This window comes from Aquila chrysaetos, chromosome 1 (assembly GCF_900496995.4).
Source record: "Aquila chrysaetos chrysaetos chromosome 1, bAquChr1.4, whole genome shotgun sequence".
Classification (NCBI taxonomy): Eukaryota; Metazoa; Chordata; class Aves; order Accipitriformes; family Accipitridae; genus Aquila; species Aquila chrysaetos.
Genome location: NC_044004.1, coordinates 4,257,294 through 4,276,017, shown reverse-complemented (window position 1 = coordinate 4,276,017; position 18,724 = coordinate 4,257,294). Strand labels below are relative to the sequence as shown.

At 37.2% G+C, this 18,724-nt stretch overlaps 1 protein-coding gene across 4 annotated transcripts in view; it reads right to left on the bottom strand.

Moving 5' to 3' along the window:
• CTNNA2 (catenin alpha 2) overlaps positions 1-18,724 on the bottom strand; it is a 460,705-nt gene that overhangs the window by 109,891 nt on the left and 332,090 nt on the right. For all 4 annotated transcript variants that reach the window (XM_030042992.2, XM_030043077.2, XM_030043163.2 and 1 more), the window contains 2 exons: positions 18,467-18,547; positions 2,373-2,525 (listed from right to left, as the gene is read on the bottom strand). In XM_030042992.2, coding sequence (XP_029898852.1) covers positions 2,373-2,525; positions 18,467-18,547 — 234 coding nt within the window. The remainder of the gene's footprint in view (positions 1-2,372; positions 2,526-18,466; positions 18,548-18,724) is intronic.

Sequence of the window (18,724 nt, the reverse complement as noted above, 5' to 3'; positions counted from 1 at the left end):
GCCCTGTGCCTGGGAAAGGATCTTACATTTCATAGTCACTTGATTATGTCTCATCTTTAAACCACATTTTACTATTTGCAAAATACTTGACCCACAAAACCATAGAAGGCCATCTGCTAAGATACCATTGTGCATCATTAAGTAAAAATGATGAAACTATTTTAAGTGCAAAATCTAGTGTACAAGGGACATAAAACTATTCCAAATATTTATTTTCTTGTGCAGTCTGATGAACCTAAAACTTGGGTTTCAAAAGTCCACTTGCACTAGAAATCCATTTCTTCAAGATACTTTATTACCCAATAGAGAAAGATTCCTTACAAATAAAAGGCTAAGATCCATCTAAAAGAATGCAGCCTTGGAAGGATGGACCCACAGGCTAATACCAGATGTCAGAGACATACAAGAATCAATTAAGGATCAGCTTCTAGCAGTCTGGAGCAACCTAAATGCAATAAAAGTATTAGGGCCAAAGCATCTCTTGTAACTACCATCATTGTTTTATTGATGGGGTACCTAAAGATGACCACAGTGTTCAAAATCAGTAACCAAACTCTAGTTTGGTCTAAAGTACAAGTCTAATGCAATGTTAGTCTTGTAAAACCAAAGCTAGATAACTATAACCACTCTCTGTTGGGTTTCGTCCAGTTGAAGGTGGTTTGGGTTTGTTTGGGGGTTTTTTTGGGGGTGGGGGGATTGTTTGGGTTTTTTTAACTATAGCCTTTAAAAAGTATTTTTCCTCCTTTTACGTCACTACCTCTTGTTATCTTTTTAAAAAGATCTACTAGTTGTTTTAAACTTCTAAATAATGCTATTAGACCTGTAATTGCAACACTTTGTTGCAAATCTGTGGAGGAGGGGACTGCTATAATACTAACCACATATATTCATTGCATATTATGTATAAGCCTACAACTCTGACTGCCACTACAGTGTAACTATGACTATTGCGAGGGGTTTTCTGTTTATTTGGTTTTTCCTCCCTTTATATACCTACTGGCTATTTCCTTTTGCATTGCCACAACTCCAGTCGCGAGGCGGCAGTAACAAATCTTTGCACAATACAGAGGGGTCAGGACTGAAAGCTGCTGACAGTCCTGTCCTCCTGCTGCAGATAACAGTAATAAACCTTACTGTATTCAGCATTGTACAGAATCCACCTGGAGCTTTTAAACCCTGGGACCTACCTTTAGGTGTCTACAAGTTAAGTACTACAGAAAACAGCTGACTCCCAGACCCTGAATGAGGTACCATGACTCCCCGTTTTGTACATGGGAAGAGCGAGATGCTCCAGAACTCCAGCACCTTACTCCCACTAAAAACACTCCCCCACACACATACTTTGTCAGGGAACTATCTAGCTTTAGTCAACAGTAACCAAGAAACCCTTACTGCTTGCTTCAGCTCAGGTACCAGAGGATTAGGACGATGCCTGTTTTAAGAACAGAAGCCATTCAAAGGTATAGTTTCAATACTTGTCAAATCAGTAGTTTCCTAATAGCATTTTCCTCTGCTAAAGAACCCATGGCATGGCTAGACAGAACGGATGTTGCAAAGGGGCTACGTATTCTTCAAAATAATGCTAGTACAGAGAAGTCAATAATGCCACATAATAATATCAAGCAAATCACCGAGTTATATTTGTCTTCAAGAAATACAAGCATTTTTCATAGTTCTTGGTCTGTTAAAGGGTAGACTGAGATGAACATTATCATTATTTTAATAAAAGTCCACTCAATGAGCATCCAGGTTTCAATCATTACGTTTTATACTCCTCATGGTAGAATAGAGTTATTTCAACATCATCCCCGAAAACTTGAAATTATCATTTGACGACTTTACACAGTACGTCTCTTCAGAAAGAGAAGATACTGTATCTCTCTCTCTATATGTAATACAGACCTTTCAAGAATAAATATAGTCTTAAGTCTATGCCTTCTGTATATGTCCTTTTCCTTACTTTAGTTCAGACTGACCAGCTCCAATGTCTAGAGCAGCCTTTGGCCAGTACCAGATACAGTATTGTGAAGCACCTATTCAGATTTTTACTGAATAGAAATTAAGATCTATCATGCTGTTGGTAAAGCTGAACCGAAATCTACTTCTTGTTGCTCATGACTTTTGACAAAATACTGGAAATACCATTTTTAACATGCTCAATTGCTTTAATGAACTATTAAAATACAGCACATGCTCCCCTCTGCTAGTCCATCCAGACATTTGCTGTGCAGTCACGGTGATAAAGTTGACCAAAACTTCTGAAACCTGTATTACAGAAGTGCTACCTCTAACATTTCAGCCAGCGTATAATTTTTCTTGCCTCTCCTTGCGAAGCAAGATGGAAATCTAGCTGTGTCAATAAGGTCACTTACCTCGACTAACTTGTTGGCGTGTTCACGGAAGACCTGAGCATACTCCTTCACTTCTTTCTCATTACCGCTTTTTGCAGCCTCAATGAGAACCAGTAATGGGACATTGGTCTCCAGGAATGAATCCGATATATGATCCATTACTGCCTTCCGTAGCTGTGACAAAAGAAAGCAGACCAGTAAATAAAAGGAGAATTATCAGGATACGTTCCCACTGTATTCATTGGCTACTTATATTTAAGCATTGATGTGTCGCATCTCACAGCACTGTATGGAGTTTGGGGTTTTTTCTTGCTTGCTTTCCTTCAGGCAAGCATACAAATATCACTTAAGGGCCTAGGCTCTGCAAAACCCTCCTGAGATTCGTGCTGACATGCATCTAATCCTACTGGACTGAACAGATCTATATAGGACAATGGTGATTACCCACATAATACATTGCAAATTGATAAGAATTGAAAGCTGCACACTACTTGAAAAAACAGTTCAGCTCACTTAAAAGCCAAATATGGATTAAGGAGCTTAACTTCAAGCAACCATTAAAAATATTAGCCTGAATATTTCTAAGCTTTCTCTAATTCCTGCCCTGAACAGTATTCTACGCAATAATGAGTATTTCATTTAGCACATGCCTTGGGCTTTGTATTCTGTTTCAAATACCTCTAACAGGTATAAACAGAAAACCTTTCTAAGCATTTTCCAGGTGGATTAGAGAACATACTATGATTTATTCCAAAGGGAAAAAAAACACCCTACAAGTTACTGAAATTTAAACACCTGTTATTTCATAAAAACCTCTGTTTGAAAAAATATTACTGTAAGAATGATGTCACTAACTTCTCTACCTTGCTAATAACCACTAATTAACATCAAACTTCACTAAAATTTGAAAGACAGCCAGAAAGATGACTGAAATCTTAAGTAATTCTTCCTGGAAACTTCATTACTGTTATAGGAGTATGGATCAGAAAGATTTTTAGCATGTTTTCTCCAGCTTTTTGGTTGTTAAAAATGAAAAACTGTGGATTCAAACACAACACGCTGAGAGCTATTCAGCCTGGAGGTCTGGCTAGCCATTAGTCTCCTTAAATCATGCATTTTTAGTTAGATGAAACATCAGGAAAGGTAATTTTCTCTATTTTGCAGTCCAGACAAGAAAGCTCTAGCTAGACAAGGTGTCATCAAAACACCCAATCACACTGAAAACTGGTATATTGTTAGGCACTGTAAATACATGATCCAAGATACATTTGCTGTTTAACAGCAGCAATTGTCAGCTCTATTTGAATGAGGAAGAAGCTAACTTTGAATATTTCCATTCAATCTGTGAGTGGTGCAGTAAAAACAAGCAAAGAAAAATAGCATATATGTGCTTGCATGAGGTATTCCTTGTATTTCTGTTACAACTAAAACAGCCAGTGTATTAAGAACAGCAATTCTTAATTCCCCTTAAAAATTAATTCTACTCAGATTCTACCTGGCAAGTATTTTTCCACTTCCAAAATTATTAAAAGTACTCAGGATAGCTAACACAGTGATACATACAAACGGGAGGGGGAAAAGACAAAGTAAGAGAAGAATATGTCAAAGAGACCTGCCAACAGCTAGGAAGCTGATGTGTGTTGCTACTACCTATCACATTTTCACCTTGTGCTCTTTGTTTTTTTTCCTCTCATCAATCTACTGATATCCACTTGCTGACTCTTATTTTATTCTCATATTGAAAGCTCTTTCAGACCATCCTTTGGGTCCGCTTCTACAGCATCTAATACAATGAGATCCTGATCCATTAATAGTTTTCGTAAGTATCATACCAATACAAAGATAATACTAAGATTGCTCTAAATATATCAAAGCTTTGCAAAAAAAAAAGAAAAAAAATACACTAAGATGTTAAGTTTCAGCGAATAGTGCACCACTATTAGAGCGCACCACTATAATAGAGGCTATCATTCTGCATTACACAGCTGATAGATTTCCAATCATTATGTATATCAATCCTTCCCTACTAAATGAAGGGTTTCATCTATAGCCAGAATTAAAGGAGAGATACTGCCAGAGAGGGTTCATCTCATGTTTGCTTAATCACCCTCTGCAGATGTCCGTCTCCCACCACTTGCTGAGAAACTCTGCTCCCAAGTCAGATGACTCATTTCGGTACCTACAGTTTGACTTTTTGAAGCCCACTGTACCAAAATAGGCCAAATGGTAGTGTTTCCAAAGGAACACACAAAGGTTCAAAAAATCCCATGTGGTTTCCGCCTCATTCTCAGGCAAAAAGCCTTAAAAAAAAAAATCCACTTGCTCAAGTTCAAAACATGCCAATAAAACCTACTGCCCACTGCACTGAAAAAACTTACTTTAAGGGTTAAACGAACACTGACATTTTTCTGTTTATATCGTTTCATAAGGAGGTATCTGTTTCAAAGGGTTGTGATCAATGAAAAAGCAGTTCAATTTTTAATCAAGGTTAATATGATATTATAGATCTGATTATAACAATATGCCCCATGGAACTGTAAGAAAAGTCTCAGGATGTTTAAGTACCCAGCTCAGTTTCATCAACATTAAATATCTTCAGTCTACAACCACATACCAGAAATCAATAAAATGGACAGTAAGAGCATGAGCTAACCAGCAATTTGGGGTTTACCATGTAATTACCATGCAATTACCATATTTACCATTTCTAAATATATAGTATAGTTGTATCTGAATCAAAATGAATGAATAAAATGGATATCTTGTTTCTAATGATAACTGTATGTTGCTGTCTGAGGTTCATAGTTGCAGCAGCTGGAAAAGAGTCTGAATTCTGACTGTCACAGGTTTGATAAATATAAAATTAACAAATTCTGTTTTCCTATGCTGTGTTAATCATAGATGTCAGTAGCTTATTTCTGACCCCTCTTGTAAACATGCATTTTAATTCCTTCAGAAATTGGTTATCTGAGTTTTAGGACGCCCTTGCATTGAAGTTGAAAGGTATAGTTAATGGTTTTTATATACGCAGGAGACCACAAATTTTGCTATCCATCACCACAGGATATAAAGAATGACTTGACAAAATCATTTGTTAAATGTGACAGGAGTATGAACATAAGACATTCATCCAATAGCTGAAATGGATACATGACAAGGTAATATTAATTGCATAAGACAAGACATTTAAAAGTATTAGCTCAGCATTACCAGTCTATTTGATCCAATTAGGGCTATTCATCAAGGTAAATAACTACTGGAAAACTAATCTTGTATGTTCCTCTGCATACTGCAAAGTCCAGCCAAAGTAATGGCTTACGCATCCAGAGATTTTACTGTTTCATACAACTAACGTCAGTTAATTGGAGAAGTCTGTGACTTGAATTTAAATGGTCATAAAATGTGCGGCAAAACCACGTCAAGATTTATTCTAAAACCAGCATGAGATCTTGCGCTCGTACGTATGTTAACAAATGTCTTTGCAATGCATTTACCCTGCATTCTGATGTAAATACTACGACACAAACTATTACTCATAAGACAACGCTTTAGGGTTTTTTTCCCCCCACTGAATTTTTAAGTTAGAGGTGAGTTCAAAGTGTGGGTAGTTTCCACTACATGAAACAACATTTGTTAGCGGAGAAAGCACATTAAATAAACATCTTGCTTAATTCATTTTGTCATTTATTAATTAACACATAATAAATTTGCCAGACCAGTGCAAAGGTATAAAAGGAAAACACCAAGACCTGCAAATATTGTTAAAAGTATGAATGATGTACCACAAAGCAGATTTTACGTCTTTCCAGTTCAGTCAATTTAGTCAGTTTATGGTGCACAGAGTCAGTTGCTGGTTTTGATAGCATCATGTTCTACTGTTCTAAGCAGTATTTAGGGCTGTTTTATCATTGTCGGTTCACAGCTAGAGTTGAGCTCAAAGAGGTTAAACTGCCCACTGAAATGATGTTTTCCATGGCTATATAACAATTTTAGAAGCAAAATGTCTCAGTGCTGCTTACAGTCTAGTAGAGAATTAAATGTCTAATCTTGACACTGGAAGGTAAAGTCACAGCAGGAGATTAATGACTCTAACAGATTGTTAAACTTTATAAAGACTGGCAGTATAAAGCTATCTGTAACAAAAGTTTACCAAGGAGCACCTTATTCACCATTTTCTATTTAATGTGCATTATAAGCTGAACCCAACTCCAGTTTGCAGCTGCAGAGCACTCCCAAAGAGGTATTAATTTAATTGATAGAGATGAAAATAAAGCCGTCTCCACCGCAGTTAAAGTGTGTCTCCTCCAATATGTTGTGAAATTGAGTTCTGGAGAATAAGACAGTAACTGTTAGAAGCTACTGCAGTATATTGCTAAAGAGAAAGTCTCAGTCGATTCTGCACACTAACAACCCATGAAGATGTGACCAAAAAATGGTAGATTGGGGGATGTGGACGCTAATGCCATCAATTATGTCTTGATCGATTAAACAGCAAAAAGATTAACATTTAAAGAATGTATCACACTTGGATGCCTGAACTACAGATTTCTGGAATATACTACATAAAAATATTTAAGATTTGAGCCCAAGATAAAAAGTCTGGAAAAAATGCTTTTAAAAAGACTGATCATACTTCTTCATATATTTCTCTCTATGTGAGCTTTCTTCTCTCTAATGAGTAACTTCCCTAATCAGGAAAAGACTGGACATGAATTTACTAATGGAAATCAACTTAAAGTGACAATTTTTGACCAGAAATTTGAAAGAGCGTAAGACACACAAAAACCTTCCTCCTAGTCATAAGTCACTACAAAGGATTCCTCAAAATGGTATATGGCCAGAAGCACAGAAGAACCTAGTTACCAAGTACTTAGGTTTTAATCCTCATTGATTTAACTTTTCCTTGGGGTGGGGGGGCAGGGTGTGTGTGATCAATTTTTGTGACTTAGAAATTCTATAGTGCCTTTTCCAAAAAATATTTTTCGGCAAGAGGAAGCCTTGGGCTTGCTAACAACATTAGTGCAGTTACATAAAAGTAGAGAAAAATTTATAAGCTTGGGGGACAGACATCCACATACCCCCAAAACATATGAGTATAATCAGGGCGAGAATTCTGTCTTGTTTCATGTCTGGATAGACCAATAAAATCCCAATGCTGATCCCAGCAATCCAGTGCTGGGATAGTACAAATATTTATTATTTCTAACAATATAGAACAATACAGGGCATTAAAAGGTAGAGGACAGTACAGGATTACCATCAAAAAATGTTGGAAAAAACTGGAGGACAGAAGTACAGGTAGGGACTGAACAGTTAGTCAAAAGCATTAGTGAAGTCAAAATAATCCAGAAGTGAAATACAGTGATTAACTTTCACATTCTGTATGACCTGGGAGGGTAGAGTTATGACAAGGAGAACATGGAAGGATGAAGTTGCAGAACGGGACATTACATGTAGGAACAAAGAAGGGAAAGATTGTAGGAGGTTACCCCAGCAGAGAAGAAAACGGATAGGACTTTGAAAAATATCCTTGTGAAAACCAAGGAGGACTGTAAAGCGTCAAAAACGTCACCGAGACTACAAGCCTAGAGGGTCTGATGCAAAAGAGGTGTGCCAAAGAGGAGGGTAATGAGTAAGAATAAAAATCATGGATTAAACCGAGAACCACACCACCTTGTGTATCTTCTTGTATCGTCTCAGGTTCTGTTGAAATGATATTTAAATCAATTACAGTGGCTTTGGAGCTTTATGGTTTTTTCTAAGTAGAGTAAATAAAAACATAATTGGGGACAAAACTGTTTTGGGGAGGTTAAATAGCTATTTGGACACAAATGGGAAGGAAGTTGTCTATGAAAACCTTTCATGAAGTTATCCTCACTATGATAAGCATGTGTAGTAGTAACTTCACTTAAAAGCAGGTAGATCCAACGAGCTTTAAAGGGTTAATAGAGTAATTGCTACACATGTCACCCTTGCATTCCCCACCTCCCCCAGCTGCATGAACAGGCTAGCATACTAAATATTATCATCAGCTTCTCTAAGACCCAGAGATTTAGCTCCAAGGAAAGCTGATGACAGCTGTCTTCGGTAGACCTATCTATTGGAGTTCCGGACAATGGCTGAAACAAGATTAAAAATTGATTGTGTTCTGCAAAAATGGATTTCTCATCATCATTTCCAAGAGTCACTCAAAGTCACAAACTGATCCTGCCACATGGACAGAGATGATTGATATCTGATATTATCAATTATCATCCATACCTTTCAAAAAAGCCCTTACTGCAGTGAGATCACAGCCTGTTTGTTTTTTTTTTCCTTGGGTTTGTTTTGTTTTGTTGGCTTTTTTGTTGGTTTAATTCTTGTTTTGGGTTTGTTTTGTTTTGTTTTCTTCTCCTTTGCAGTAATTTCTACAAAGCAAATACTGAAAACAAACCTTTTTATATTTCTGGTTGCTTAATAACAAGTAACAATTAACATTAAAGACATTTTATAAGACTTTAGAAATAGTGTTACTGAACAAAATTAATGTCAATTAAGAAACAAATGATATGTTGAAACCCCATTTGGAAATTAAATTCTACATACTTTGCCATTGCTCATAAATCCATTAGGAGGACAGAATTATAAAAGTCTTTGGAAAAGGACTATGTTTTCCTCTACATTTATAGTGCTCCATACCTCATGCTACCACATTATTGATAAAGAACATCAAAATTTGAAGCTGTCTTTGTGGATCCAAGCTTTTATAAGTTACTTTAGCTGGTGTGACTCCAGGTCTTCCTCTAGCTGACACTACAGAACAATGAAAGCTTCTTTATGTAAAACTATCATCAATAGAATTTTCTTGGAATAGATTTTGGGGTTTTTTTGTTTGGTTGGTTTTTGTTTGGGTTTGGAGGCGTTTGAGTAGCAACTTTATACACTTCTGTTGAGCTTCTCCCACATTTACAGTATCTCTCATTAGAAGATTTTTTAAAACTCTATACTTGTTTCTCTGCAGTGATTACAGAGCTAGGCTTCTTCTAAAGTTCCTGGAGTGAGTACAAAGATTTGTTGAAATATGTGAGCTTTTAAGACAACTCATTATTTCAGGAATAATAGACAAAGTATGTGCAGTAATCTACTCTAATGCAATATAGCTGTCACTAAGTTTTGCCTCATAATTCCTCGCAAGCCACTTTGAAAGGCCAACCCTCTGTGCTCACAACTTCATTCAGTTAAAAAAAAAAAAAACCACAACAAAAAAACCAAAAAACCAAGTCCCTATTTCAAAAAGCAAAAGCAGCTATAGCTGCTATACTCTTTAGATTTTGCCAGACAAAAATAATCCATCATGAGTATTATGTTGCAGATCAAAGTTTCCTTCATTTGATGAAAATGTTACACACTGTAACCTTACACAAAACTACCTGATATGGGTATAGTTTCCTGAAATATGGCACCATATGTGCATCAGTAAACATTATGTGTAGAGTAAATTAAACCGAGCCTTATAATTAGGCAGTAAGGAAATTACTGCAGACCTGAAAGAGTAAATCAGCAGTATTAAAACACTCTCCATTTCCTCTGAAGCACTTCAGAGCACCATAAAACCCTCAATGTCACAGTGATAAACATCTAGAAGAAATGCATTTTGAGGGAGACAACAACACGTACATTCAAATAAGTTGAAGACAAAATCACGATTAAGTGCAATTTAAATAACAGTTCATTGTCTCTAATTTTTTAGATTAGATTTTTAGACATTCTTTTCTAAAAATCCTTTCCTAAAGTAAATACACCAGTTAGTCTACCAAATGGGAGCAGACGAAAAGTAGATGCAGTATTGAACAGCATGCCAGGGGCTTACAGTTCTTTTAGTGCGAGCTGGTGAAATTCAGAGTATGCCTACTTCTGTTGCTTTAAGGAGTGGCTATAAATTCAGTGGAAGCTGAAAGAGTAGAGGACTTTATCAAGTGGAGTATTACTACCTCTGCTTTATAAGCCAGTATTACACAAGACACCTGTCTAATAACTTTGTACAAACTGCTAGAGAAACCCAGTAAAGAAGTACTGATGTACACACAATGTGGCACACCCATATCAAATGAATACAAGAAATAAGCATGTAGTGCTGGCACAGAAATAAATCTATATTAGCATTTGATAGACTGCTTTCAGAAAGCCAGCTTCCAGGTTTCCATATCAAAAGCACCAAAGTCACTGCAGGTGAAAACATAACCTATTAAGCAACAAGGAAAAGGTGATGAGTTTCTAATGAGCAAGGGCTGGTGCCACAGATGGCCTTAGGTTCAAAGACATTTAGATTGACTTATGGCTGGCTCCCTTTAAAAAATGCCAATATTTTGTCAAGAAGCATTTCCATGCAACAGAATGGGGCAATATCACCAATCACACTGCGCTTTCCCTTGGCAACAACTGATACCTCATCTTTGGTAATATAGCACAACCTTAGCAAGACTCTCGTGGATCATCTATTTAAATAAGACCTTGCTTCAACTTTGCCTTCGCAAAATAAATATTTACTAAACATTCACACAAGATTAAATTTTGAAGTTACAACCTTCTTGGTTATTCTGCTACTACTTAACACTTGCATGAAGTTCTGCATCTTCAAAATGTTGCATCAACTCTCTTACAAATTCTCACAGTGTTATGTGAGTTAGGCAAGGTCCATGACCCTCTCTCTGTGTTTTAAGCCCTCCTTAAATTATACAGAACTTGAATTAAAAAAAGCCATCTTCAGGATTTCTAATCTTTACCAGTCTGTAACAAAGGGCAAATCAGAACCTACTTTTTTGGTAACAAGAGGCAGAACTTGCTTCCCCAGCCCTCCTAGCAGCACAGCTATTGCTGCAGTGTTGACTGGCTTTAAAGCTTGAAAGTGAAAGGACTATTCAAACAAACCTACCTTTTAGGCTCCTGTATTTCAGGGGGCTAAATTAGGACATAGTTTGTTCCTGACTGTCTACATACGAAGAAAGATGAGCTTTTGCAAAATACATCCTTGAAACCCCAAACCACCCTCTGAAGGGGAACTCTCTATTGACTATATAGGAAATTGAAGGAAAACCAGCTTCCTTATATTACCACCCAATTTCCATACTTGACATCAGCTGGTGTGAATACTCAGGGTTCTCTTTTTTCTTTTCTCCCCGCCCCCTCAATAAGAGTTTTTATTTCTTTGGGTGGGCTGTTCAGCTTCTTTGAGAAGCTGAAAGGAGTTGGTTATCTAATATCTATTAAGTTTGATTAGAATTGGGTTGACTGTTTTCTTCTGAAGACCTTGGGTTTGTTTTGCTTTCTGAGCAGTCACACTTCCCTTGGGCTTATATCTTAATGCTGTGTACCTCTTAAAGCTGGTACAACACAGAATACCTATGTTGAGGCAGCTTCGCCTTCAGAAGCAACTTTACTTTTCTGTGTTTCAGATTGTTCTTCTAAAACTGGACAGTAACTCTTGCTTGTCTTCATAGAGCATTGTAGAAGGGAGAGAGGACAAACAAGAAAATAAGTCAGTAAATCACAATTCAGGGCAGCAAGATTTAATTTCTAGGTGCTACTGGCCCTTCCTACAGCATTTGACAAGTCACCTGCTCTGTATACGAGACAGTAGCTTGGCTGCAAAATGATGATGATAACTTCTCCTCTTTTGGAGGGGGTCCTGTGTTTTCTTCAAAGTGTTTACACATTGTAAAGAAGCAAGCTATGCGTGTACTTGAAGAGAGATTTAAGGCCACAGACTGAAAACATTATATAAATATCTATCCATAATATAATTTGCATCGTATGGGTTAGCCGTGATAAAATCCATTCCAATGGAACACATTTCTTCAGTTTTAGGTGTCCCTTTAGTCTAATTGCATGAGCTAATATTAATGTTTTTTATTCTGAGAGTCTCTCTAGAGTCTACATCAATTTTTGGCAGGTTTCAAAGTGCTAAACATTTTTTTTTTCCCCACAAATAGCATTCACAAACAGTAGTGATACAACTTAATCTAAGTGGAAGTGACTGACATAAAGAGCAAATGGAGATATGCTGCCTCTCAAGAGCTAGAGAAAAAAGTTATGACAAATAAGCCTAAGAACATTATGAAGCCTGTTATCTAATTCAAACTGTTGTAACACATATTAAAGAAAGTGCACTGAATTGCAAGCACTTTCAGAGACCTGTGAAGTAGGTAAAAACTGAGTATGATCAAGAAGTTGTACCGAGATCTTTGTTTTACCAAATCTGCATGAATAAATTACAGGAGGTATTAGTCTCATCAACCTTTAACCTTTTGAAAGTTTGACTTGTAGCCTAATATAGCTACCAAAACAGTACCATCAAGGATTAAAAGATAAGGAGTATAATAATTGTAGCTGTGCAACTGAAGGGAGGTATGCTAGAGAATATGGCTGATAACAGGTTAATGAATACCATCATGCCTGTAGTCCACCACGTGTCTTACAAAGGTATTTGTGGGAGCACAGCTTAGCACAAGGATAATGTAAATGACAAATCAAAAATACATAAGGGTCATGTGAAAGGATGTACTAACTACATGCTACATAAAGAATTGATTAGGGGTATAGAAAGGGCAAATACGACTTGGATATATTTATTTTTTTTTAATTTGGCTGCTGCAAAGTATGTGACTGAACAAGTCTGAGTGTGTGGCTGGTAGAAAGACACCACAGCACAGTCATTATTAATATTAGTTTATGCCTAAATGGTGAAACCTGATCCTGAGTACCCAAAAGTGTGTCACCATTCCTAGGGTGCTAGCAGTGGCTATTGGGAAAAAGCAGACACTGGGAAGAAGCAATCATTCTCCTAACCTCCATCAATATTCATAAGAAAGAGGGACACAACTCATCCAAACCAATACAGAAATCGTGGAAGTGCCTATCTTTCGGCTTTCAGCCTACTAAGTAGCTGAGATTAAATAACCAATAACAAGGACAAATTACAGCCACATGCGAAACCCATTCTTGGAAAATCATATGGGAAAACAAGCCACATGTCATTGTAGAAATCAGACCAAAGGGTTTATTTATGGATAATAACGTGCTATAGTTATACGATCCCAATATTACTAGCAGTTGCAGCTAACAAAGTAAAACAGAACAGGACCATAGTCTTGACCATAAAGGCTTTTGTTTCTACACTGGTTTTCTGAGGAAATGAGGCTCATTACAGTAACTCTGTGCCTTTTTTCAAATACTTTTTAATCTGTTGGCCAATTTTAAAACCATCTGACAGACAGAAAAGGTCTTGAGGATGCTAAATAGCTGGAGTTTGATGAAAAATTGTCTGGGTAGGAGAATGGTGACCCGAATTAGAGTCCTATGGAGGGAAATTTGTTATGTGAAGGCAGTAGCTGGCTGGCCAGCATACCAACATCGGTACCAGCTGGCCGACCACCACGCAGGTACCAGCTGGCCAGTTGGTAGAGCAGGTGCCAAAACCAGTCTCACATCTTCCTGCATTTCACCGCCCAGCCTGGCATAACAAGTGAGCTACAGCAGATGAGGGAGCAGCAGAGAGGAGGATAGATGTGGGAAAATGAGAAAAATTATGAACATCAGAGACCATAAGGGAGGACCTGAGATTATTGCTCTAGGAAGCCCCATACAGACAGTAAAATGCTATGGAAAGCAAGACTTCATCAGTTCAGTTGTTGGCAATTTGGTTTTTCAGTCCTGTGTCTACACAACACGTACTCCTCAGAGGTTTGTAGGATGTTGTCTGGAAAAGACAATCTGAGAAGAGGACATGTTTGATAAAAAGAAATGCTAAATCAGAATGTTTTGCCTCAGAGAGCCGTGTGAAGAATTCATCTAGCCATGAGAACAAGCACAGGTATTTCAAGTCCAGGAAAGATGACAGCTTTCCGTATTCAAAATCACCATCCTAACTACTAACTCTATGTAGCTACTCAGAGGATGTTGATGTTATTTTGCTTTTTGTGGTACCTGCCCAATAGGTTGAATTGGATTGCACTCAACAACACATAGTCTAAGGCCACTAAACAATAATCAGATGGCAAAAGATACCTTTTGATACTGCACACATAGACTTAGATATCTAACAATAGCATTAATTTCGATTAGACGTCCATTCCATTAAAACAGAAGCCCAGGACATCAGTCTAAACATTCAAAGTACTTATTGAAATGCAACTGGTAATGCAGTTATTTCTGGACTTTCTTCTTCACAGTTCCTATTAATACATTTTATAATAAAGTTTTGTTGCCTAAAACTGCAAGGAGAACCAGAAACCCAACTTTAAGAAAAATATAGTACTTTTTAATTTTTGCTTTATTCTACTTTGGAATGAAACCTGAAAATTTCAAAATGATCAAACCACCTTAAAACAATGGAAAACTTTCTTAACAATGCTGAAAATGTGTTTCTAATTTTCAATATTTATTTATATGTATATATTTATATTTGCAATGTCAAGCTAAAACAAACTACCAACTTTCAAAATGAAAATTTGAAACTTCTGAAAAACTCCAAATGTGACTTTTCAACACTGTCAGGCTTTTCTTTGTTTGTATTTTTAAATTTAAATTTCTGGATAATTTCTGATGTTTTTCAGTTTTAAATAAAGTGAAAATTTTCTGTTGAGTATTTATTTCATACAGTATTTCTAAGTAGCTGTAGTAATGACATAAACCTAAGTCTTCAGGAGGTGGATGAATTGTCCTTAACAGCTATATGAGAGCACCATTTCCAGGAGAAACTGAGAATTGCTGGTAAAAAATCTTCCTAGTTCTTTACAATTCCTTCCACTTGGAGGCATACAAAGTATTAGTCTGGCTTGGATGGACAAAAAATGAGGATTTATTTGATTTCAATCTACTGTACAGAATACTGTAGACAGGCTGCTCTGTTAAAATTAATAGCAGTACAGATATCTGCTCTTTAAGAGAAAACTAATGGGTTTGGTTATTATACCTTGCGGGGAAAGCGACTGGCTAATACAGACAGAACAAGCTCAACTGATCAACTGGAACGGGACACGAGGCAAAGGGACGATGGCAGCACTAACAGGTGGGGACACCAGTGGTGGTGACAGCGGAACAGCTGGTGCCCTGCTCATACAACTCCAAATGATCTATCGACCGTGTTGGTCCTCGCTAGGCATCCACTTTGTGCGTTAGCCAAACTCTTTGGTGTGTCCTTCCTGCTTATCTGTTTCAATGTCACGGCAGAGTTGCGAGGCTTGAAATGCTGCGTGTGCGTGCCGCTTTATGATTAGCTGTAGTATTTAAACTAGGGGTTTTTTGGTTTTTTTCTTTTTTTCCCCCTATGGAGGTAAAACAAACAAACCAATATCATCAACAAGCACCCTGCTGCTGGTCTAGCTTGCTGTACCACACAGTGAAAGATGCTTTTGTTTAGCTTTTAGGTTTTGGTTCTTTTTTTTTGTTGTTTTTTTTTTTTGTTTTGTTTTTTTCTTATGACAGACTTGTGTACTGGGGGGAGAAAAAAGCCCAAATCCTGCCAATTGGCACAACTCATTATCGGGTACAGAACCCTGTGCTTTTTCCAAATTCTTCAAAATCAAGTAAGAAATGGCAGCAGTAAGCTATGGGCTGGTGAGACTTGTCTGCTTCCAAGAACTTGTTCAGTCTGACTTAGGTTGATGTTCTTACTGGCAGTTTATATTAAGACATATAATTAGATCTCCATAATAGTTTTCCAATGCCCAGGAGAGTTTAAATGGTGAGTATAAAAGATGTAATTCCATCAGAATAGGAAATATTGATGTGACTGTAAATTGTGAGATGGAATTTTAGCACCGTGTATCCCATCCACAATCATTTCACATGTCCACACGTTCTGTAGATAATCAACTAAAATCTCAGAAATAAAGAGATAAGTAACCTGGGGAGAGAAAGAAAAATCAGTCTTAGATGGTTGACTACTGAAGCCTTGCGAGGGAGCCTGACTACCAAATGAAATATATATACCTTCTTCATTACCAAAACATATTTTGTAGATTGTCTAGTTTTATGGTGGTAACATTAAGCTTCATAAATCTGACAAGCAAGCTTTAAAAGGGATTTATTAAAAAACAAAAGGCATTATGGTATTCAAAGTTGGTTGTCTCTCCCATGATTTAGCCCAAAATGGAAAGACTGAAATAATATAACACTGCAATCTCAACTGTGGCTCATTTCTTCTTAATCTTCAAGCCTCTCTCCCCCGCCATTAAACTAAGCCCTCAGTGACATCCTCATATTCTGAAATGTAGCAGGGGGTGTATAGGCAGGTCTGGGTAGACACACACGTGTATACTGTTGATTATGCATGTGATGAAGCAGAACATTGATTATGATTCTAAAGGATAATGATTTATAGTCAGAATACACATTGTTGAAAGCAGAGACTCCGTCTTCCTCTACGCTTGTGCAAAACCTAGCACAATTATGATCTAATCTTGATTAGTTTACTAGCAACTGCCACAATTTAATAAACATTATACCTATGTGATTAACTTTCATAAATATCCGAAACTATATTAAAAGCTTCATCTCCAAGCAGGAAAATATTATATATGTGCTTCACTTTACCCACATACAGAGTTCCAACCTTTCTGAAATTGAATTCAACACCCATGGGGCTGAATATACACGAGAAGCAGACAGTTTATTAAGAAAGGTGCCATTTTTATATCACGTTTCGGAGTAAATTTGGTTTTAGAGATGAGTAATTCAGGCAACTGCTGAGAGCCTCACACAGAAAACCAACTCATGTGTTAGTCTGCTACTTCCTTCAAGCAATAAGAACAGAGGTGGGAGGCAACACATGGTACAAGCTCCACTGCAGAACCTAGGTTCCCACAAATTTGGAGGTCAGAACAGCGGAGATCTTTCTTCTGTCATTAGCTGAGCAACAGATGTGATGCTAGGCTTTATACAGGAGAGTGAATGATTCATATTGTTTGTAAGTCCATTGCGATATTTTTATTACTTGGAGAAATAAGCTCTGAGAATATGATCCTCAAACATGTTTGCTGCGAGTTAAGGAAGAGATGAAATGAGCTGAGTTTTAGCAGTGCAGAGCACTGATTTCAAAATGCCTACAGGGGCCACTCTTTCTGAAAGTATCATGTTGCAAATAGGTATCTGAAGATACATTTAAGTCCTTACTTGGTCTTGCAGATTTGTGGATTTTGGATCATTTTCACAAAGGCAACCTTTGACTGGCCAGGTAGAATTTCTTTTTTTTATTATTTTTACAAAAAAATGCAGAATTGGGATAATCTCAAAAGGAGAAAAAATAGGTAAAAAGAGGCAATCCCTCCTGCCTTAACTTTAAAAGTGTAAAGAGAAACCTGTAGAGGGTTTCTCCCTTTTGTTTGCCAATCTCCCTTCTTTTCCATCTCAAGCTTTTTGAACGAATCTTTCAGTATTATTACCAAACACAATGATAAACATAATATAAGAAATTCAACCTTTATGGTTTAAACTGTGCTTTACAGTTATTCATAGAATCATAGAAAGGTTTGGGTTGGAGGGGACCCTTAAAGGTCATCTAGTCCAACCCCCCTGCAATGAGCAGGGACATCTTCAACTCGATCAGGTTGCTCAGAGCCCCGTCCAGCCTGACCTTGGATGTTTCCAGGGATGGGGCATCGACCACCTCTCTGGGCAACCTGTTATTTATTAGCCTTTTCTGTATCTTCATAGGATCTTTATTTAATAAGGTACCTTAGAAGTTTTCTTTGAAAATATTCTGCTTTTACAAACTTTTTCATATTCTGCTCATCGTTCTTGTTATTTCAACGAGAGTATTCAAATAAATACAAATAAGCACATATGCCAGTGTTTTTATGACTGGGGTTGCTGGGCTGCAAAGACAGTGAAGGTCTGGCCAATCTGCCTACCCTCCCACATATTAAGAGCATTGGGGGTTACAGTTGGAATATGTTTCAGTCTCCCTTTTTTTGGCTCAGGAAATACTACTCCTTTGCTTAATGTCATGTGTAATGTAGTGCCATATCTAAAGAAGGACACAAATTCTTTACACCTCTACAGGTGGCAAAACCAATCTGAAGTTGAAAAGCAATGACTTCCTTGGAAAATCAAGAAGCATTATAAAAAGCATAGATTACCTGTCTTCGAAGGTCTCGTGTTTTCTTGGTCATCTTGTCAATAGCAATGTTGAGTGGGTCCCCCTTCTCCTTCCTTCCAGTCTGTTAAAAATGAAATTTTGGGGTTAGAGAAAAATACTCCAGAAAATACACACTTGTTATAAAAATAGTACAGATTTATCAAAGGAAATCTGTGCATCTCTTTTTGTTTGCTTCCATCAAGTTGTTATTTCCAATGTAATGTTTTTAACATGTTTACGTGTGGGGGGCATAGCAGAT